The 24,229-nt window shown below is 37.3% G+C and overlaps 1 protein-coding gene across 5 annotated transcripts in view; it reads right to left on the bottom strand.

Annotated features, from left to right (window-relative positions):
- The window catches only part of DMD (dystrophin), a 2,282,236-nt gene that overhangs the window by 1,440,761 nt on the left and 817,246 nt on the right, over positions 1-24,229 (bottom strand). For 3 of the 5 annotated variants that reach the window (XM_059679269.1, XM_059679268.1, XM_059679270.1), the window contains exon 30: positions 2,777-2,938. In XM_059679269.1, coding sequence (XP_059535252.1) covers positions 2,777-2,938 — 162 coding nt within the window. Of the gene's footprint in view, positions 1-2,776; positions 2,939-3,038; positions 3,234-24,229 lie in introns of those variants that run through there. The other 2 variants (XM_059679272.1, XM_059679271.1) reach the window with 1 other exon arrangement.

Raw genomic sequence — 24,229 nt, 5'->3', positions numbered from 1 at the left:
ATTGAAAATTCTACTTGTCCAAATTAATTTGTTCATGCAGGAGTTCTCAGCTATGCTGTCTACTTTCACCCATTTCTCATAAGAGTAAGGGGACAATTAAAGTAGGAGATAAAGTCACCAGTAGTTTGATTTCCACCAGGACTCCCTTCCACTGAAATCTTGACACAGCCATAGCTGAGAATCTTTATCAAAGAGTGGTGAGAAATGTGATGTGAAAAAAGTACTGGAGACATTCAGCCATTACCAGTAATGTAATATCCACAGTTACCCTTAGCATTGGCTATACATTAGAATAACTGGGGGGAGGTTCTGAAAATTCTGATGACTGATTCCACCCAGAGATTCTGATGTGACTGGCCTGGGATGCAGCATTAGATACTTGGATTTTTAGGTGCTAAAACAAAATCTCTGTGTTTTAGTGTGTACTTCAGGAAACTTAAAGAGTAAAGAAACACTCACAATGTTTATATTTTAATCATACTACTTTTTAAATAGCTCTAACGTTTCTGATTTCTATAACTAGAAGATAGATTCCTAAACTAGAAGAGTTTTCCTTATTTGCTTTCCTCTATTTGAATCAATTGGATGTCATCTGAAATTTGTATTTTAATTGGAAAAAATATCTCTTTAAATGGACTGGCATTGGGCAGCTGATGCTGTGGTCATATGATCTAAGATTCTGGTTTAAGGGTTATAATTTTAAAGAAAATACTCAGTTGAACACATGCTCTGATATTCTTGCAGTATGTAGTTTCACTGTCTGAAAAAGTAAGCTCTGTTCCTCCAAGCTCATATCACAAAATAAAAAAGTAAAATAGTTTGAATCCAATTTAACATTAAAAGACCTGATTCTCTAATCATGACCGAGAAATGATCAATTAACATTTTGGAGCAGTGGGAAGCTCATTCCTGCCCTACAGTTATAAGTGCAAATGGAATGCAAGGAAGTATCTTGATGTACTACTTTTATATATAATAAGAGTTTGCCTGTCAAAAGTTGTACACATTGCATACACTTCCTTAATGTTGAGATTTTTTTTTATATACTTGAGAAGCTCAAACAATCTTAAAAGGCAGAAAAAGAAAGTTTCATTAACAAATATACATTTAGTAGCAAAACTGCTAGTGCACCACACGGTGGAGTCAGACATCCACAAATCCATGTGGCCAGTTTGTGACAGGAAATCTGAGCACATACAGAAGATGACCAAACATGGTAATGCCATTCATTCTGTCCTGCTTCTCAGTGATGTATTAAAGCAAGTACTCAGTTTTGGAAAAGGAAAAGCTAAGCCTGCTAATCTTTTAATTAGCAATGAGCTTTTATAAAATCCAAAGAAACTGTTCTTTTTATCAATACAGAGTATTAATTCTTAGAAATTAGAAATTCTAAGAAAAAATAAATTCCCAGTTATTTATTATTAGAAAAATGTCATTTTGGTGGAATTCTTTGTGGGTTACTGGTATGATACATTGTGCTTAAGTTCTGATTTCACAGACAACTTCTTTATTCTCTACTTGTTTCTTTCAAGGGAGTTTCAAATTGAGCTTCAGTAAGTGCAATCCTTGAAGTAAATCTGGGTACTTGATAATTCTGTTCGAGAAAACAATTCACTTGCTGTCATCTTAAACGAAAATCATAGTGAAGAATATTTCAATATCTTTCAGGGGGTTTGCTTTTTCCAATATTATATATTACCACTTGGAGAATTCAAAGTCAAGAATTGTATTGAAAATGCAGGTGCAACCAGAAATGCATGAAAAATAAATTTGAGCTTATTAGTACTCAAAATCCTTTGTTCAAGTAGACTTGAAATTTCTTAATTTATCTGTGTGTTTTTATTCACAAGTATTTTGAACTTTTATACTTAATACTATTACTATAACTTTTTATTTAAAAATAAAATTACGCTACGTTATTACAAACTATCTGGTATGTTATATTAATTTTCATAGAATCCTGCATTCATGTATACTACGAAATGAAAGAAAACACTTAGGGTCCCATACCTTTTCAGCTAAATAAGATGTTTTCCCTAAAAGTTCCCATTTTCCCATTTTTTTCTAATACAATAGCTTTTCCCTATTTCAATTTTGCTACTAATAGTTTTAAAAGTACTTTCCAAGATGTGGGTTAATTTAGATGTAGCCTAAATTTACTCAGTATAAAGTTGACTTATTTTCATTACTTTTTAGCTCTCATTATAGAAAAACTTTTAACACATTTTATCATCCGACTGAATGGAAATGAATGTGTGTGTGTGTGTGTGTGTAAATATACAATGATTAGTGATAAAATGCAAATCCGCATCTCTAAGTTCTTTTCATTAACTACTCACAACACATTAAATGTATAAAAATATAGATTTAATATGGCTTGCAATTCCAAGATAACAAAGATGAGCTGATAAAATGTTTGATACTGCATCTTCAATAGCACCATTAAAATATTTTCTTTACCATTTAAATTCCTATGATTTTTCATTGTTTAAGGATACCAGTCGGAAAATATTGAGAAAGAGCAGCCTTCAGTGTGACAGTGACCCTGTCTTGTATGTGTCTCTATTCAAATTCCTACCATTACATATTTTCAAAAATAAATCTTACAGAGCTAATCTAGAGCTCCGTTTCTCCCTTCACCTCCACATAGTCCAATCATTCAATTAAATAACCCTCTGTAAAACTAACTGAATAAAATGTAAGTTGGAAATTCAGCAATATCTTGTTCTGATAGTAAAAAAACAAAAGAACAGAAACTCATTCCCAGTCTACTTGCCTGGGCTTCCTGAGGCATTTGAGCTGCATCCACTTTGTCAGCAATATAAGCTGCCAACTGCTTGTCAATGGATGAGAGGGACTCCTGAATTAAGTGCAAGGATTTTTCAATTTCCTGGGCAGACTGGATACTCTGTTCAAGCAACTTTTGCCTCCTCACGGCCTGAAGAAGAAATAAGAATGAATCAGTTAAATGTTTGCTCATTATTTTTCTGCAATCCTGCTGCAAAGTTAATAAAGATTCTAGACTCTTCCACAATCACCTTTTTGTAAGACAGATTTCGCAGCTTCCTTCCCCTCATTCAGCTCTACTTTATAAAAATAAATAATCAGAAAAGAGAGATAGCACACACAAATACAGGATCAGGAATCTCTGAAGGACAAAACCACAATATTATGTACATCAAGAAAAGAGGCTGGATAAAACATTAGTGAAATAATTTCAGTCATTGCAATCTGTTGTTCTCAGGCCGAATGTTCCTCCTGACCTCATTACATAGTTCAAAGGATTTGGTTTACTTAGAATAGGGTCATCGTCATCACAATCCAATTCAAGATAGATAATCCACTTCCACCAGTGAGACACATATACAATCTGTTCAGAATCAAGCTCCTTTTCAAAAAGGGAATTTTAGATATCCATCTGGTTAAAGATTTACTTTAAATACTATTCAACTAGTTTTGCATGGCCTCTTTCCCCCTCTTCTCTCACAATTTGGATTATGGAAATTGCTTGTACAATTGGATTTGTGTTCCTGCCAAAGTAGAACAAATAATAAGTAATCCTAATATAGCTGCAATTAATCTTGATTGCTACTATAAGTATGATTTTGAATAATTTAACACTTTTCAAGTATAAATAGAATGCTGAACATGTCACAGAGTCTCCCTTTGAGGATCTGTTTACCTTTAAAAGAGTAGTCATGAGAGTAAGGATTGGGATAGGCCACTTTTCAAGAATTCTTTAATTAATGCAACAGATCAAGTATTTTCTCTTATTATACAATATATAGGCATGATTATCTGGTACAGTGGAACTATCCTTCCCACAGACCATGATTGGGGTATTTTAATGATCCTGCTTTTTTTATTATATAAATACTATTAGACCATTTGCAAACATTAACTCAAAATGAATTAAAAACTTGAATGTCAAACCTTAGAGGGAAGGTAGGGGAGGGTGGGGGTAAGGGGGAGAGATCAACCAAAGGACTTATATGCAAGCATATAGGCCTAACCAATGGACACAGACAACGGGGGAGGGGTGAGGGCATGAGTGGGGGTGATGGGGGGTAATGTGGGGATAAGGACACATATGTAATAACTTAATCAATAAAAAATAAATAAACACTTGAAATGATAAGATATTTAGAAGAAAACACATGGAGTAAGCTCCTTGACATCAATCTTAGCCATGCTTTTTTTATTGGACTCTAAAAGCAAGGAAAACAAAATAAATAAATAAACAAATAGGACTACAACAGAGTAAAAAGGTTCTGCACAGCAAAGGATACCATCAACAGACTGAAAAGGCAACCTATCAAATGGGAAAAGATATTTGAAAATCATATATCCCATAAGGAGTTAATATTCAAACTATATAAAGAACTCATACATGTCAATAACAACAAGAATCCAAATGAGCAGAGAATCTGAGTAGACATTTTTCCAAAGGAGACATAAACATGGCCAACACGCACATGAAAAGGTGTTCAGTATCACTCATTATAAGGAAAATGCAAAGCAAAATCACAATTAAATATCAGCTCACAACTGTTAGAAAGTAATCACCCAAAAGACAAGAAACAAGTGTCAGTGAGAATGGGCAGAAAAGGGAACCCTCATGCATTGTTGGTGGAAATGTTCACTGTCCAGCCACTATGGAAAACAGAATGGAGATTCCTCTATTGAAAAATAGAAATACCATATCATCCAGAAATTCTACCACTGGGTATTTATCTTAAGAATATAAAAACACTAATTCCAAAAGATAGATGCACACTTATGTTCATTGCAGTACTATTAAAATAGCCAAGATATGGAAACAACCTAAGTGTCCATTGATGGATGAATGAACAAATTGTCAAATCCTGCCATTTGCAACAACATGGATAGACTTTAAGGGTATCAGGGTGAGTGAAACAAGTTAGATGGAAAAATGACACTTCCATATGATTTCACTCATATGTGGAATATAAAAAACCAAAATCAGAAACAAACAAAACAACAATAAAAAAACACATAGAGACACACAACAGATTGCTGGTTATCAGAGGGGAAAGGAATGAAACTGGTAAAGGGGGTTAATCCCATGGTGACCGCTGGAAACTAAACTGTTGGCGGTGACCAAATGATAATGCTGCACACCTGAAACATATAATGCTCTAAACCAATGTTATCGCAATCAAAAAAGAATAGTTGACATGACATAAAGAATATAAATGTTGGCTCTTAATCTTAAAGTATAGTGGAGATGTCATGTTTTTAATAAAACCTACCTGGAACACAGCGTTACTCAAGTAAGAATAAGGATAAAGGCATCTGGATCAATGGGAAAAGGAGCTGAAGTCTCATGATGCTTCCAGAGCAGGGAGAGCAGCATCATGATAGTATACATCTTCAGGATTTTGTCCTAGACTTTCCTTTCTTTGCATTCTACCCATATCCTTAGTTTCAAATACACCTCATATGCTGACAACTCTCAACTCTACATCGCTAGTCCAGATTTCCCCCTTAATTCCCAAACTTGAATATATATTGCCCTACTTGACATGTCCTCTTAGATGTCCCACAGCAACCAAAACTGAGCAAATCAACCAAATGTGGTCCCCATGTGTCTACTTCTACTTTATTTTCCACCCCCCAATTTGGTTTTGCTCTTTTTCTGCATTTTTCTGTATTTCAGATATTTACAATTAATCGTTGCTTTAGGCATAATTGCATTAGGCATAATTCTGATATTTCCTCTTCCTCTATCACATCCTTCACCATTTTCATGTAATCTGACAACAAATCACCAATTCTTTCATCTACCTCCTAATATTTCTTGCGTTCCTCCTTTTCTCCCTCTCCCCACTATCTTTACTTAAAGCTATTACCAACTCTTTCCTCAAATCTGGTACTACCCTCTTGGCTACCATCCCACACTGTCACTGTCCATCTGCAAAGCAGCTAGATTGTGATCTTTCTAAAATGAAATTATGACTTTCTGCTTAAAATCTTCTAGTGATTGTTTTTCTTTAAGGTAAAACCCATACCCTTAATATTGCTTTAAAGTCCCTTCAGTGTCTTTGTTGGCATTTTCTACTCCTTGCTCTATCAGCGATTCTCAACCTGTGGGTCGCGACCCCTTTGGCAGTCGAATGACCCTTTCACAGGGGTCGCCTAAGACCATCCTGCATATCAGATATTTACATTACGATTCATAACAGTAGCAACATTACAGTTATGAAGTAGCAACGAAAATAATTTTATGGTTGGGTCACAACATGAGGAACTGTATTTAAAGGGCCAGAAGGTTGAGAACCACTGCCTAGCTATAAAGTTCATTCTTTATTTCCCAGTACATAGTATGTCCTTCTTGATAGTTGGCCTTAAACATGTGGTTCCAACTTCCTAGAACAATCCCAACTTCCTTTTATTGGCTTATTTACATTTATCCTTTGAGGCTGACCTTGGAAAAATGGACATCCTCCCTTCCAGGTGGCTGTCACTGACACCCTATGATCTCTTTTGTACCTTGTATTTCTGTCTTAGCATGGATCACACCATACTGTAATTTTCCATTAACTGTCTCCATTTTAGCCTATGAACTCTAGTGAGTATAGAGGTTATGGCTGTCATTTCCATTGCTCAATGCCAGTTCTTAGAATAAAGGCCAATAGTTTTATGACTGGATGGATGGTATAACAAGGTTTGTTGTTGTTTTCTTAATGAGGAAAACAAAGAAGTGTCCAACTAGTCAAAGACAAAAAAATAAATTTACAAAAATTGGGAGGGGGAAAAACATCACCACTCAGAGATATATCTTTTGGAAAACAGACCTCCCTGGTTTTGTTTATTTTTGTTTATTTTTTTAGTATTAGATGTATTAGAATAAGAAGGAACATTATTTGGAACAATATTATCTTTATTAAAATATCCTATCTCAGTGGTCGGCAAACTGAGGCCCCTTGTGTGTGGCTCTTCCACAAAATACCTCATGCAGGTGCGCACGTACATTGCAATTGAAACTTCATGGCCACACTCAAGGGGCCAAAGAGCCACATGTGGCTCGCGAGCCGCAGTTTGAGGACGACTGCCCTACCCCAATCAGTGAACAAGGCATTGCCCTTTACCCTAAATCAAATATAGTTTCCAATTTTTTTCAGTCAAAACTTCAACTAGAATTTACATCACATATTAATTCAGATAACACTGCTCATGGCTATAATCAGAGTTCTTTGTGTCATAAAAGAAAATGTCTATAGCCTGCCCAGGGTTTCTCTAAGAAAGGGGTCTTTAATAATAAAATTTCACTATTGTGACAGGTGACTGAAGAAACCTTCCAATCACAGCATGTAGCAATTGGCTACTCAGGCATTGTTTAAATTTGGTCCTTTATCTGACTAAAGGCAAAAACAGCCTACCCTTTTGTGCACATCTGTAGAATTGTAATACAATTGAATAGGATATAATATAGCATAATGTTAAACCGCATATCTAGCCCCTGAATTAATTTTTAGAAATTTAACTTTTCTATTCATGAGATTCTGTGGGTGAAAGGAATGAAATGGCCTAAGGCGTGATGGCAGAATTGACCTTAGATGGCTTGGTTCTTTGCCTGGCCTGGCAGTCAATCAGAAAAACTGGTTTACACAGGTTCTTTGGTTATCTCAGGGAGTGAAAAGACCTGATGTCAATCAAGCTTGCAGAATTCTTTGAATTAGTCATGGCATAAGCTGCCTTCTATTTCTAAACATCTTATTAGGCAGACCCTGATGGGATCCTAGGCTTGTGGATTTTCTAGGACTCTCTGCACACTCGACCTATGCTCTCAATGAATGAAGTTAGTAGGAAATCCTGAACCATAATTGAAATTGTGTTGTTGTCCCAGAGTGCTGCTCAACAGTTGCTTTAAAATGTTATTTCATACCTTTAGCTAATCTGCTCAGCATACAGCCAGACAGCAACAGCAAATATGAGGATAATTAGAAAGACATTAAAATATGAGAATTTAAAAACAAAATATAAATGTAGAAAACTGAATCCTGAGAGCATGATGCAGCAATACATAAAAAGTAAGTATCCCCCCCCAAAAAAACAAAACAAAACAAAAAACAAAAAAACTGAATCTGGTAATAGTAATCAAAAAACATATCATAGAAAACTTTATATTTGGTTTTCAGAGAAAACTGAAAGAAAACTAAGTACAATAATCAATATACATTAAACTATATTATTATCCCCTCAAAGTGTTCTGCAATATAAAAGTAAAAGTTTAATGAAAGTTGTCATCACAGTGAATTGATTGCTACTCACAGTCATATATTTTAAATGAATTATTAACCCATGTACCTCAATATTACAAACACACAAGTCAGAGTACAGCATGTCTAAGAACTGTAGAACAGTGGTTCTCAACCTGTGGGTCGCGACCCCTTTGGCGGTCGAACGACCCTTTCACAGGGGTCGCCTAAGACCCTCCTGCATATCAGATACTTACATTATGATTCATAACAGTAGCAACATTAGAGTTATGAAGTAGCAATGAAAATAATTTTATGGTTGGGTCACAACATGAGGAACTGTATTTAAATGGCCAGAAGGTTGAGAACCACTGCTGTAGAAGAATATTTTGTTTTGTTTTGTTTTGAGAGAATACATTTTTCATGTGAACTAAAAACTGGGAATTTGAACCAATATAAATGTACTTAAAATATGAGGTAGGCTCAAAATGGAGAAAATTTTAGATTATCTCAATAACTTTCTACAAATCATCATTTATTAATGGAGCTATAGATCGCTACTATCCTTATTAATTTTATTAAGAATTTTTATTTCATGGAAGAGGTGATAGGTAAGCTCATTAGGAATGTGGTTTGTTCACTATTGAAATAGGACTTTCTGAGAAAATTATTATAAGATATAGTTCCCTTACAGTTAAACTTTGTAGCCAGCAGCAAATACTTATTTAAGCACATAATATTTTGAACAATTAAACTACAAACACACTCTTTCACTACAGGGAGCTTGCCATCAAACCAGACAACCAGACAAACATTTAGTGGAATGTAAGGATAAAATATTTTCTTCAGCCAAGGAAAAAAAAAGAAAGAAAAACAATCTACATTGCATATGTTAAAGAATGCCAGAAAAGTGCTCTGTCTAAAATTTCCCATCCCACACTGACTGCCATTCCCCTGTTGGTCACACACTCCACAAATTACAAATATATATGTAAAGATTATAAAGTTTACTAAAATAAAGAAAAATTCACAAGAAAATTAATTCATAATATAGCAAGTGTTACGGACCATAAAATATTTTTTTTTCAATAGTTGTGGGATACAGAAGTAGAAATGAGAGAAATTTTGTCATTTTCTTTTTTCTTTTATGAGTATGTGTTATTTTTTTTTACTCTATTTGTTTTTTTGTGTGTGTGTGAAAAGGAGGAAAAGAGAATTTTGATGTCTGGGCATAAGTCTTACAAAAAGATTTATATCAGATATATCTTTGCTGTGGACCCCTTGTGAAGGATTCAAGAGTAATAGGAGTCTTATGAAATGAAAAGCATAAGTGTGCAAAATATGCACTCTGACATCTTAGCATCTTTCAGAAACCTTTGGTTTTTTTTAGAGAATTTTGTAATAAATATTCCTTGGTTGCCTACTTACTATGTGCTGGGCATTGGGGGCTTTCCGTTTTTCTTTTTAAATTACTCAGTAGATCCAGTTTTAGCATTGTAAAATTTACCCTTCCTTTGCCCCTAAGTCAAAGAAATGATTCTTTTTAGTGGGTTGGAATTTCAAGAGGCATTTTGCTCCTCAGAAGTCTAAAGTGTAGATTTTCTAAAGAATTGAAGATTCTTGACTGTTCTGCTAGGTGTGGGAGTCCTATAAAAAACATGTTGCCCTAACCGGTTTGGCTCAGTCGATAGAGTGTCAGCCTGCGGATTGAAGCGTCCCAGGTTCGATTCTGGTCAAGGGCGTGTACCTTGTTTGTGGGCACATCCCCAGTAGGAGGCAGCTGATCGATGTTTCTCTCTTATAGATGTTTCTAACTCTCTATCCCTCTCCCTTCCTTTCTGTAAAAAATCAATAAAAATATATTTAATAAAAGAAACATGTTAAAACCAAATCTTACTCCTGTGAGTCTTCAGAAACTAACATGGAGAGCCATGAGAAATCATTAATATGTATATTTGACAATCACATATAACTGCACAAACTGTCCTGATCAAGGATCTCTACTTTTTGGCATCTCAAGTTCAATTGCTAGGCAATTGATGCAACCACTTCCTTTTAGTTTTTCTTTGCCACCTACTATGATGTTTTCATTTATTCAATCTACACTAATAAAAGAGAAACATGGTAATTGGCGTACGACCGCTACCCTGCCCATTGGCTAATCAGCGAGATATGCAAATTAACTGTCAGTCAAGATGGCGGCTGGCAGCCAGGCAGCTTGAAACTAACATGAGGCTTGCTTGCTTCAGTGACGGAGGACTCCAACGGCTGCAGGCCTCTGAGCCTGCAGTTTAAGAAACTCTGTAACAAATACCGCCGGACTTCAGCCGGCAGGATTGCAACATTGTAAGCAAAGGCCAGAAACCTACTTTCAGCAGCGGAGGCCTAAGAGCTGGAGCCAAGCATCAAAGCTAAAGCTGGCCCAGAATAAAAAAAAAAAAAGAAAGAAAAAAAGGAGCGGTTGGGAGCTTCAGTCACCCCCAGCCTGAAAACAGCCATCAGCCCCTCACCCAGACTGGGCAGGCACCCCAGTGGGGACCCCTACCCTGAAGGGTGTGTGACCAGCTGCAAACAGCCATGATCCCCTCACCCAGGCTGACCAGGCACCCCAGTGGGGACCCCTACCCTCAAGGGTGTGTGACCAGCTGCAAACAGCCATCATCCCCTCACCCAGGCTGGCCAGGCACCCCAGTGGGGACCCCCACCCTGATCCAGGACACCCTTCAGGGCAAACCAGCCAGCCCCCACCCGTGCACCAGGCCTCTACCCTATATAGTAAAAGGGTAATATGCCTCCCAGCATGAGGCATCAGTGGATCAGTGGAGCCATGAGGCCTCCTGGCACCGGGGATCAGCATGACAGGGGGCAGCACCCAAACCCCCTGATAGCCCTGCGGCTGTGTGTGTGACAGGGCCCTGCTCTGTGCCTGATAGGGGGGAACTTCCCAACTCCCCCCCCACGGGCCCTGCTCTGTGTGTGACGGGGTAGAGCCATAACCTCCCCATCGGCCCTGCCCTGAGTGTGAGAGTGGCAGCGCCCCAACCCCCTGATCAGCCCTGCTCTGTGGGTGATAGAGGGCGGTGTCCCACCCCCTGATGGGCCCTGCTCTGTGGGTGAAGGGGGCAGCGCCCCAACCCCCTGATTGGCCCTGCTCGGTGCGTGACAGCGTACAGAGCCCCAACCCCCCTGATGGGCCCTGCTCTGTGAGTGACAGGGTGCAGTGCCCCAACCACCTGATTGGCCTTGCTCTGTGCATGACAGGGGGTGGCACCGCAACCTCCCCATCGACCCTGCCTTGAGTGTGACAGGGGACGGTGCCCCAACCCCCCAATCGGCCCTACCCTGAGCGTGACTGAGGGTGGCATCACAACCTCTCGATCGCCCTGCTCTGTGCATGACAGGGGGCAGCGCCCCAACTCCCCAATTGGCCCTGCTCTGAGCCCGACCAGGGGCTGCACCTAGGAATTGGGCCTGCCCTCTGCCACCCGGGAGCAGGCCTAAGCCAGCAGGTCATTATCTCTCGAGGGGTCCCAGACTGGGAGAGGGCACAGGCCGGGCTGAGGAACGCCCCCCCCCCGAGTGCACAAATTTTTGTGCACTGGGCCTCTAGTTAATAAATAATAAGAATACTCAATTTGACTGAATTATCTTCATGGGTTTAAGCACATTTTTGATTAGCTGTTTCCTCTTATCCTAATTCTTTTTTAACTTAGCAATTCTGAAGCTCCAATTACTATGGTCATAAATACATTGGAGTTTGTCTATTATCTTAGAATTTTGGCTATAGTCTTCAACTGAAAACAGTAAGTACTAAGTTCTTCTCATTCTAAGAAATGGAAATAATAAGACTTTTCTCAATAGTGTTTATAAAACAGGTGGGGAAGCTGGCCTTCCTTCATGACTCCAACACCTCCATTTATTCCAAAATTCATTGAAGATTTATGAGAGAAACAAAAGTCAGAATAATTCACCACTCAGTGGGGAGAGTATGAAGGCTACTGCTGCTTACTCCTCAAGGAGGAATGAAAAGGTGTACTTTTCTTCTTGGGGCAGAAAGGTTGGAAGTGGACTCCAACACCAGCACTCATAGAATCTAGGAGTCAAAAGCAGTTGGGGCCTCTCCAGCGTGGCTCAGTGGTTGTGTGCCGATTTATGAACCAGGAGGTCACAGTTCAATTCCCAGGCTGGGGGCTTGATCCCCAGCGAGGGCATGCAGGAGGCAGCTGATCAAGATTCTCCCTCATCACTGATGTTTCTATCTCTCTCTCCCTCTCCCTTCCCCTCTGAAATCAATAAAGATATATTTTTTTTAAATATCAGATGGGATTTACATCTAATTACGAACTTGCACTCTGCTTATGCAGATGAATGCTTTATTTGCTTTCAATGTATACTTAGGAATAAAAATAAATAAATAACTGCAAATGATGGCATAGTGAAGAGAAGGGGAAGCCTGTATTTCTCAATGCTTGGTGTGGCAAAAATGTTTCCATAGGTAAAGTAGAAACTGAAGAAGGAACACTACTTTGTAGAGCAAGATATTCCAGGACAAAGAGGTATTAAGATACTTTTACAGAATCTGTTGTGTTTTTTTTTTTGTTTTGTTTTTGTTTTCGTTTTTGTTAAATAAATGTGAGGAAAGAAACGCTTCTGTAAGACCTTTTAAAAAGCCTAGACTTGCATCTCAAAGAGGCCAATGTTTTGTGTCCTTTTTACATAAAATACTTGAACACCATGAAAATTCCTGTTAATGAAATACAACTACCCATTTTCCTTCATGCCGATTTCTCAGGCCAATGGAGACTAATGTTACCCAGGTGGAGTAAGTAAAGACACTGCAGGTGTGGGGAGGAAAATAATCATTGTCCCCTTCCAGTGAAAGTCACCTAGCCCCTGGTTTAAGCTTGAGCCGGAAACAGGAGAAGACAAACTGAATATGAGAGTTAAATTTTAAGCTGAACTAAATAGGATTTAATGCCACAGAGATCTGAAACAGTGGAATTTATTCAGGGTAACAGCAAGAAATACAAATCAACCACCTGCTTGAAGCAAAACCATTTCACGTTTGTGACCAAACTGACTCAAACTATGCAGCAAAGTCCATGCACTCAGCACTTGATAAACTGAGGTAGAGGCAGAGGAAGAAAATGAACATAACAGCTAGAATTTAGTCCAGAGAAAGACAGGAAATAGTTTATGGAAGGCATGAAGAGACAATGAAGGACCTAGGAAATAGATTTGAAACAGAGAATTATCAGAAGGCTTATAAAGATACATGGATGCCTCTGTCTAAATACTACAGCCAGCAAATTGCAGCATTTTTTTTGTTTTTGTTTTTAATCTTTATTGTTGAAAGTATTACATGTCCCCCTTTTTTTTCCCATTGACCCCTTATAGTCCGCCCCCTCCACCCACTATCCATCCACAGATGTTCCATATGTAGACTATTGCTGCCATCCAATGGAACACTTTGATTCATGGTAACTTCAGTTAACAACCAATAAAAATTTCTGAAACATAATTTTAACTTCTTTAAGGAGGCAATACCACGAAAATATCAGGAATTGTTTAAGGATCAGAAGGAATTTTCTATCATCTCAGAAACAGATTCTTCCTAACTTTTGTTTAGAATTGGCTGGAGGACATCCTCAAAGAAATTGAAATTTGAGGAGCACCCTGGGCCTCACTGTAGACTCAGACCTTTTAGAGGTTGATGAGACATAAATATCTCATTTTCATGATTCTGTATGATAGAAGGAAAGAAACAGATCCACACAAATTTGCATATAAACTTTCTAGATGGTTAGACATGGTTTCAGCAAGCTGAGGAAAGACTTTTCAGAAGAAACAAGCTAGTATGTTGCAAAGGGAATTAAATGGAGATTATAATAAGCAGAGGGAAAGAAGGTAATTTATAGCAAGAAGGACAACTTTCAACAGTTTACAGTCTCAGCAATGGTCAACAGCTTCACTTCACTGCCTTTTTTTCTATGTTTTCAAACTAGTATGTGCTACTTTTTCCTAAAAGAAAAGAGGTCCCATATGTACTCCTTCGACAAGAAATGCCAAATAAATAAAAACTGTTGCTCTAAGCCACTTTAGATATAACTTCTGGGGGAAACACACTGGCTTCTGTGGTGTATTTGTTAATATACTTGGTAGGATTATAGGCTACACATAATGTTCACATGTGCTCATAAACATATTCTTTATATGTAAATAAGAAGAACGTTACATTATTTACAAGGGCCATCTAGATTTACTTTTGTTAATGTCATCTGGTTTAAACTCACTGGGCAGAAAAACACCAAAGCCATGTGCATGGAGCTCCCTGTAATTTCCTTTGTAGAAAAAGATTATAAATGTTAAAATCATTGGAGTCATTGTCAGTTGGAACTTCATCTGTTTTAGTTCCTTGCAGGTCACTGAGGTTCTTTTGTGACCCCTGAGGGAAGTATTCTTAAACTAATGCGGGAGAATCACTTTATCAATAGAACTTGACATCAGATAGCCATCACTTTCAAATAAAGCATTGATAGAGCTGTCAATGATCTGTGCAGTACTATCTGAAAGACTTTTCTGGGTTTTTGCTGCATCTTCATGGCTGAACAAATGAAACTGGTCTTCTGCTTTGACAGGAAAAAACAAAAAATATGCATTATTACAGCTTCAAAAAGAAAGTAATGGCCTGGCCAGTGTAGCTCAGCAGTTGAGTGTCAACCACGAACCAAGTGGTCACAGGTTCAATTCTCAGTCAGGGCACATGCCTGGGCTGTGGGCTTGATCCCCAGTAGGGGGCATGCAGGAGGCAGCTGATAGATGACTCTCACTCATCATTAATGTTTCTATCTCTCTATCCTTCTCCCTTTCTCTCTAAAAAGCAATAAAATCATATTTTTAAAAAGTGATAGAAGTATAAAACAGTACACCTGGAAGGAATCTACAGAGTTCATCTTATCCCAACCTTCTCAAAGGAACTTCAGAGACACCTTATGGAGAAGTGCTCTGTGATTACAAATGTACATATACTATGAGAATCTAAAGTTTAGGAAATGGATATTTATTGATATTGTACATAATTAAAATATTACAGAACATTCCTCCTGATACAGAAGAGTGACACAGAATCAGAATCCAGGGTACTGGTCAATCTCTCCACTCAGGAATTCATACTCTCAGGAAAAGAACTGGACATGGTGTTTCTGGCCTGCTCGGCTTTACATAATGTGTGGGAAGCACATCCATTCCAGTCCCTTTTACAGAGCAGCTAAGAATGACCATGAGTGTTGGCTATGAGTAGAAACAGTTTTTGGTCTTCAGTCAGATAGTCTCAAATGCAGCCTCAATAACCCAAAATGGTGCTTTTCTGATGTACATTAGAGATCTCAGCTGGATTCCTTTTCTTGTGATTTTGGCCAATAATTGTCTAAGGCTAGTGTCCAGGTTCCCTTGAAATAAAATGCTCTTGACTCTGTTGACCTCTATGACCAATCATCAGTGGTATTAAAGTATACTCAGATTGGTGCCAACTAGAAGTGGTATCTGAGAAACTGGAAAAATACCCCATCTCTTTTTAAGTCTGGGATGGCTCTCCCTTTTTCATCCTCTCCATGTGCAACATTTTTACATCATCAATACTCTTGATTATTGCCATGGTTTTAAAGAAGTTGAAGTGCATTTATGGCTTCCTATTACCCTATCCACAATACACTGAATAGTTCCTCAGGTCCAGTTCAGTAAAAAGCTGTACTATTTTGTTCTAAGGTATTACAAGTTTTCAAATCTTCTGTTTTCCAAGTGACTGTGGATTTGTAGCAAGGAGTTCCTGCCAGTCTTTGGCTCTGATATGATTCATTTGGCTGGGATGTACACCTTGAACAGCAGGAACAAGATGCAGGGAACAGTTGTTTTTTCTTGCTAAATATGCTGTAGAGTTCTTGAGCTGTAGTCTGGGCATAGAAAGAAGACTCCTGGTTTTTGATGTGAGTATGGGGATCAGATAAACACTGGCAAAATGGTCCAATACACTCAATTCCTTGTTAGGAATCAGAGTCTTCTGTCACTGAATACTCTTATGAAATATTAAGCTGTCTGAAATAGACATAAACTGTTTCCTAACTTCCTCTCTTTTCTACCTCCTCCCCACAATGGAATCTTCATCATTTGTGGATGAAAGTCATTTTTCTGGAGTTGTTTGGAGTGGCAGAGGAGCAAGCAGGTCTCAGGTGGCTGCCCCTTCACTCATAGGGTTGTTGAATTTGTCATAAGTCAGGTATGACTGAATATTAAGTTATAAACAATGTCCACCACAGCCATGCAGGACAATTTAGTGTCTTCTAAAGTAGTCCCACAGGGAATGCCTGCTCCATCTAGATCAGGGGTCCTCAAACTACGGCACGCGGGCCACATGCAAATACAAATATTATATTCGTTCCCTTTTTTTTTTTACTTCAAAATAAGATATGTGCGGTGTGCATAGGAATTTGTTCATAGTTTTTTTTTTTAAACTATAGTCCGGCCCTCCAACTATAGTCCGGTCTGAGGGACAGTGAACTGGCCCCCTGTTTAAAAAGTTTGAGGGCCCCTGATCTAGACTGTGGTCCAGAAGGGCAAGAGGGGTAGCATATTGGGAAACATAGTGATGTCATTTCTATGCCATTAGAAGTTTGCTATGGTTTCCTAGAAAGTACTTGTTCTGCTCCAGCAGAGAACTATGGTCTTGAAAGAGAATCACTTTTTTCCCTGCTTGGTTTTATTGTTCAGGAATTGAAAATGAGCTTCATCTCTGTAATGAAGAAATCACTCAGCACTGATGAGCAATGGCTGGACCTGAATAATTAATGGCCCACACTAAGAATGAACATGAAACATAGGCACATTAGTAAGTCAGATTGCCTTAAACAATTCATTCTCAGGTCAAGGTTGAGGTTAGAGTTCCCAAACCTGAATAATAGCCAGAATCTAGAGGATCTTTTCAAAATAGTTTCCAGGATCAATAAAACTCTACAAAATAAATCCTAAGGAAGTTGGAAGGGAATGTGCATAAAGTTCTTACACCCTTCCCTTTCCATCTGTGTGCTATTGATGATTAACCAGATTTGAAAATAATTATCAAGAGTGAAGTTTGAAAGAAAAGATTACTTAAATAAGAATTAAATAATAACACAGCAAAATGTAATAAATTTGGCTCATAAGATAAAATAAGGAAGGGCAGAGTATTATTAAACTGTCCATTTGTCAATGCAGATCAGAAAATAATATGAGACTTGGTAAGGCAGAAGCAGTAAAGCAATTCTCCAGTTTATTTGATACTTTTAATGACTATACACTTTCCATGGCTCAGAAAAACAGCTTAACTTCAAAATATTTTCAGTCCTCATTCCATACATGGATTTCTCTGAGATACTAGAATATGTTGCAAAGAAATATTCTTTAATATTTACTCTTTCATTTTCTTCTTTTAAAAAAAGTGGACAAGTAATTTTAGTACAGACTTGCCTGAATATTAAATAAGAGTTTTGATCATTCAACCCCAAAAATCTATGAAGTAGCTTGAAAAGACAATCCGTTCAAAAGAACCTAGAGTGGTAAAGTAAGATGGACAAGACAGATGAACATTTACCTTGAGAATGGTATTTTATGTTATATAAATTAAATATTAGTTGTAGATAATGATGGATCACAAGTAAAAGTTATATAAAGTTTCAATGAAACAAAGAAAAACTCCAGAAATTTTAATGAAAATTTAAATAAATAAACTGTTTTTTAAATTCTTTATCCAAAAACTAATTCCTAAAATTCTAATTTACCAATCCACATTACTAATTTATTTTATAAGTGATTAGGTTTTAGGCCTTAATATTAGGTCTTTCTCATCTATATATTTTTTTCAAAATTTCCTTTATTGATTTTGAGGAAGGGAGAGGGATAGAGATAGAAACATCAGTAACAGAGAAGCATCATTAATTGGCTGCTTCCTGCATGCCCCCTACTGGGGATTGAGTTTGAAACCCAGATATGTACCCTGCCCTGGAATGGAACCAATGACCTCATAGTTCCTGGGTTGACACTCAACCACTGAGCAAAACTGGCTGGGCTTTCATCTATATATTTACTCTCTCTTTTGCTACTTCAACATTAGAGGAAATAGTTCCATCACCAAATTATAAGAAATTTAAGGATAAGATACCTCTTCATGGATATATCCATACTTGTTCATAAGTATTTTAATGGTTACCCAAACAAAGACAGTTTGTCTAGTGTGAATATATAATACTTAAATATTAATTAGATATTAAATTAGAATATGTATATATACACACTCATATACATACACATATATACACACAAGCATACATGTGGTATATATGTGCTGGTGTGTCCCTTTGTATCTGAACCAAAAAATGATAATATGTTATAGTTGCTATACATTCAGACAAGAAAATTTTAACTACTGCTTTATAATAAATTTCAAAATGTCAATGCAAATAGCCATTTTTTAAAGTAGGGTAAATTATATGTAAAGATAATAATGTAATCACTACTGATAAGATTAAAAAATAAATCTCCATGACTCATGATGATTAAAAACAAGAATGAAACTAATTTACCATTACCCTTTTTCTTGTAAAAGTTATATAATAGTTTAGTTCCTATAGCTATAAAACAGGAAAATTAAACTCAAACTACAAGATGCATGTGAAAATATTATTAGAAATAAGAATTGAGGTATCTCACATAATTGATGGTAGAAAAATAATGATACATTTCTCAGATAGCCAAAGAAGATATAGCAAAATAAAAAGCACAAATTCTGTTCTCTATTTCTATACATTAAAGAGGGCTGGGCTATTGGGTTTATTGCCTGTGTGCAAATAGGATACTGGTGATTTTTTCCCTTTAAAATGTAATCACTCTTATACAATTATTCAATTAAAATTATTATGAGATCAAGTTACAGAGTCCACTACTTAGCTCAAAAATGAAGTCACCTTGAACACAGATGTTTGGCCTAACAGTATGCTTGCAGTGCAATTTTGTTATCAAGATAATAGTTTTATCACAGAGTATTTAACCTAGGAAGGTCAAAATTCAAGATATCCCAAATTCTTTCCCTGACTGTAAAGAAAGAAAGTACCAAATTCAAAACATGAAAAAATGTAATCCTAGGTGTGGGGTGATACATCACTGTCGTTTTAATTTGAATCTCTCAGATGATTCGTGACTTTCAGCATTTTTTCATATGTCCCTTGATTTCTTATTTCATGCCATTGTGATCTGAGAAGATGCTTGCTATGATTTCAATCTTCTTGAACCTGTAGAGATTTAGTTTGTGTTCTATCCCATGGGTGCTGGGGTCCAACCCCAGCAGGTCCAGGGGTCCCCAAAGGTGTGGATGGAGTCGGCGAAGAAGGAATGACACAGAGACAGCGTTCAGTTGATCAGCAGCCTTGCCAGGATCTCTAGCCAGGATCTCCAGCGAAGTTCTGGTTAGGATCTCCAGCCAGGTTCTGTGTCCATGTTCTCTTGCTAGGTTCTCCAGCCAGGTTCTGTAGCCATGTTCCCTCACTAGGTTCTCCAGCCAGGTTCTGTCCAGGTTCTCCAGCCAGGTTCAGTCACCAGGTTCTAGTCAGGTTCTCTTGCCATGTTCTGTCTCTAGGTTCTTCAGCCAGGTTCTTTCGCTAGGTTCTGTCTCTAGGTTCTGTGGCCAGTTTCTGTCCAGGATCTTTTGCCATGTTCTCTTGCTAGGTTCTGTTGCCAGTTTCTGTCCAGGATCTTTTGCCATGTTCTCTCCAGCGAAGTTCTTCTGTCTCTAGGTTCTGTGTAGGTTCTGTCTTCTAAGTTCTGTCTTGTTACATCTGTATTTATACCAGTTGAATCCAATCCTATCAATCTCTATTCCAAAGGTTAGGGCGTTTCTTATCTCCATTCCAGGGAGTAAAGATTATGTAGCTTAAGCATGACTGTTTGTAGTTAAAGTGATTAATTACCCACCTGGCACTTAGTTAAGAGGTTTTATTCCCTCCCTAACTTCAGGGGAAAATCCCTACCTGGGGAAACAACCTTTTTCAGAGACCTTGGTTAAAACACATAGTGCCAAGAAGGTGAGCAAACATATTAAGAACAGTATGCCATATATGCCAGGTCCCTTGAAACAGCAAGCATGCACCGGCTCCCGGCACATGGGCACTTGAGCAAAATGTATGTTCTGTAGTTTTGGGGTGAAATGTTCTGTAAATGTCAAATAATCCCATCTGATCTATTGTATTATTTAGGATTGCTGTTTCCCTGTTGATTTTTTGTATAGAAGATCTATCCAGGGATGTCAGTGGGGTGTTAAAGTTCCCTACTGTGATTGTATTGCTGTCCATCTCTCCCTTAAAATCCTCCATAATTTTTTTTTTTTAATATAGCTGGATGCTACTATATTAGGTGCATATATGTTTACCAGAGTTATAGCCTCTTGTAACCACCCCTTTGGTAGTATTAAGTGGCTCTCATTATCTCTTGTTATGGCCTTCAGTTTGAAGTCTATTTTGTCAGATGTGAGTATTCCTACACCAGCTTTTTTTCATTTCCATTTGCCTAGAAAAAATTTTCCATCCTTTCACTTTCATTGTCTCCTAATTCACTGATTTGTTCCTCAGATTGTTCTAGTCTACTGTTGTATCCTTCCAGGGCATTCTCTATTTCAGGTATGTCTTCTCTCATTTCCAGTTGATTCTTAGTCATTGTTTCAACTTCTCTTTTCATGTCGCTGTAATTCTTATTAAGTCCCTTATAATTCTCCTTAAGTTCCTTATAATTCTCATTAGGTTGCTTGTAGTTTGCACTGAATTATTTGAGCACCCATATTACCATCACTCTGAATTCTTTATCTGACAAATTGCTCACCTCCATTTCATTTAGTTCCTTTTCTGGCCATTCCTACTTTTATTTCATTTGGGGGTTCTCCCTATTCTTACTGTCACTTTGTATTTGTTTCTATATATTAGATCACACTGCTATACTTCCCAGATTTTGTAAGGTTGTCTTATGTAGTAGGTGTTTCTTGGGACCCAGTGGTGCAGTGTCTTAGATATCCTGAACTAGGTGCTCTAGGAAAGTCTCTTGCTCGGGTTATTCGCATTCTTCTGTAGTTGGTATTGAATGTTATTGTTCCATTAGTGGATGGAATCTCCTCTCAGGCTCACTGGCTATGTGGCTCATACCCAACTAGTCAGTCGTGTGAGTTGTGGAGGTGTGGTCTCCAGGTGTTTTCTCTCCTTCCTTGATATGTCTCCTGCTTAGCTGGACCTCATTTGGTAATTCAGGTGAATGTTCTCCAATTTAGTTGTATTTCCAGTCTGGCCCTTGGAGGAGGTGGATGACAGGTCTGCCTATTCGGCCGCCATTTTCTCTCCTCCGATAAAATTTTGACCTCATGACAATATAGTATCACATATTTTCCTGGATTACGATACAGTTTTCCTTCAATCCATATTTTTCTATTCTGGTTTAACTGTGCTAAGGTAGATATGAGACTGAGCAATTAATTCAAAGTCATAATTACCTGGAACAATTAATTAAAATTGCAAATGAAGCAGAATTAACCAATTTAGGTTTTGCCTCTTCTATTTTACTCTATCTACTATTTAATGTCAGGTGAAAGATCTTATAGATGACTATGAAAAAGACAGAAATGGGGCATTAACCCTTTGCGGTCGAATTAAATTTGGACATGGGTGTCGTACTGGTCAGAATTAATTTCCATTGCAAGAGCAGTGATACATAACATGCAAGATTATGAAGGATAAACAAGATTTATTAATTCTTTTTTGGAACTACGTCACTACTAGTAGAATCACTACAAACGTTATCACTTTCTACATCAGAGTCAGTATTCAAGGTGCCAAAATAAAACTCTTCATCGTTACTTTCAGATTCGCAGTACACTTCTTTCGGTAACTTTCTTTTTGCCAATTTGGAGTATTATTTTGAAATATCTTAACAAGAGAGAATGCCCAATTACAGTTAAACATAATTTGTAAAGCTTTATTTGAAATTCTGCGAAGTATCTCCGAAGCTTGTCGATTTCTTCACTCTCAAAAGGCAACTGACTCGCCACAGTGTTTTGCATGGCGAGTGTGGAACAACCGCGTTTGTTTATATTGAGTTTCGATATCTCTGATTTGTCGGGGCAATGTTTTGGTTCGTGACAAGGTCACTTAGACACTTAAGAGCTTTCAGAGAAATTATGAACTGATACATGAATGCATAGAGTTAAGATTCGTACGGTTCCTTGCTGTGGTGGCTGAGAGCAGACATACGACTGCAAAGGGTTAATAATATACAAGAAATATTAAATAATCACTGATCAAGAGAACTGGTAAAGGCTTTGGACTTTGAAATTTGTGATTTTAATATTTAAGACTTTACAATGTTTTCTTTTAATTAGTCATCACTAATACTTTTAAGCATATTCTGTAAGCTTTCCTTAGAAATTTGGTCACTGGTTAATTGTAATATTCACTCCTTATCAGGCAGCTTTTGTTTTTAATATAAGGAAAGGATCACTGGATAGAAGGTAATGTGGTCATATGGTCATGTGTTCAGGCTCAAGCACAATGAAACTGGGTCTAAATGATCAGTAGCCTCTTACTATCTTTGTGGCTTTTTATACCTTTTACACATCTAGAAAATGGGCATGGAAAATACCTTATACCATAGAGTATTGTGAGAACAAATGAGAAAATGCATTTCAGACACTTAGAGCAGTGCCTGAGCCTTTGTAACCATTATAAAGTTATGTTTCTATTGTTATGCATTTTGCTGTACCACTAACACATCTTCTGTAGCTTGTTTACTCCATAATAAGTTGTAAAAAATAGATGATTTGGTATGATTTTTGGAGCTCTTCCTGGTTTGTTAACCATCTTTCAAATCATTAGTGTGAGTAGAAAATATAGTGCCATGTGATTATGAAGAGTAAATGATGCCTTTTCAAGGAATGGAACTAATTTATTACTTATTTGAATGCAAACTCACACTCTGAAATTAGGAAAGGGATCTAGCGTATTTCTGTTAAATATTCATAGGCAATAAAATATCGGGTTGTTTGATTGATTTAGCAGGCAATTGAATGTTACCTTTGCTCTTCATAATTGCATCTATAAAAAACATTGGGTAGGCAATTAAAAACCCCACCAACCTCTGGCATAGACATTTAATTGAGAAGAAAATGGGCCAAGGCCCATCTTCAAGTGAAAGAGCACCTTGTTTATTAATGAAAAACTGTTTCTCCTTAACCAACAACAAAAAGAAGAAAATTATGGCTTAAAACAAATTCAGGACATTGACTATAACAATCTAACATACAACATGGATCTTATTGAAAAATAAATCAATTTAAAAGATCTGTTACTGTAATTATTTTTCCCAGCCCCTTAGATAATTTATCTGGGGTTCCATCTACATTCTATCAAAACACCAGTCTTTTCAACTAAATTCTCAATAGGAACATCAAAACGATTGATTTAGCTAACAAATTATTAGGTGTGTCTCTATTACCTAAATAGCCTAAACAGTTTGGTATTGATCAAAGCACAGAGATTATACCCTGAGAAATAGGAAAACCCTGTTACTACCCATCATTTCAACTCAACATCATATCTTTAAAGTCACATCAGCTTATTAGAGGCAAGCACAACAGAATTTGAGAAAGCTATTATCTCTAACAGACATGATTTTTATCAAAGTTCTAAAGCACCAAATGTGCTTTATTTTCATTGCCAAATTACTCTCAGGTGGCTAGATATTATATATAAAGACAGCCAGGACAGATAATGGCTTCAAGTTTATTTCAAGTTTATTTATTGTTACTGCAGCATTCTGCTTAATTGACTATTGAAGTAGAAATGGAAAACTCCTTTCAATTTTAAGACTAAGAGAATGATGAAAGAAGTACTTTTGTCAGTTTTCTGCATTTTATTTAAATAATGAAAGTGGGTACATTTCATCATTTTTAA

The sequence above is a fragment of the Myotis daubentonii genome, chromosome X (assembly GCF_963259705.1).
Source record: "Myotis daubentonii chromosome X, mMyoDau2.1, whole genome shotgun sequence".
Taxonomy (NCBI): Eukaryota; Metazoa; Chordata; class Mammalia; order Chiroptera; family Vespertilionidae; genus Myotis; species Myotis daubentonii.
The sequence above is the reverse complement of the archived record's forward strand: the minus strand, read 5'-3'. Positions and strand labels throughout refer to the sequence as shown.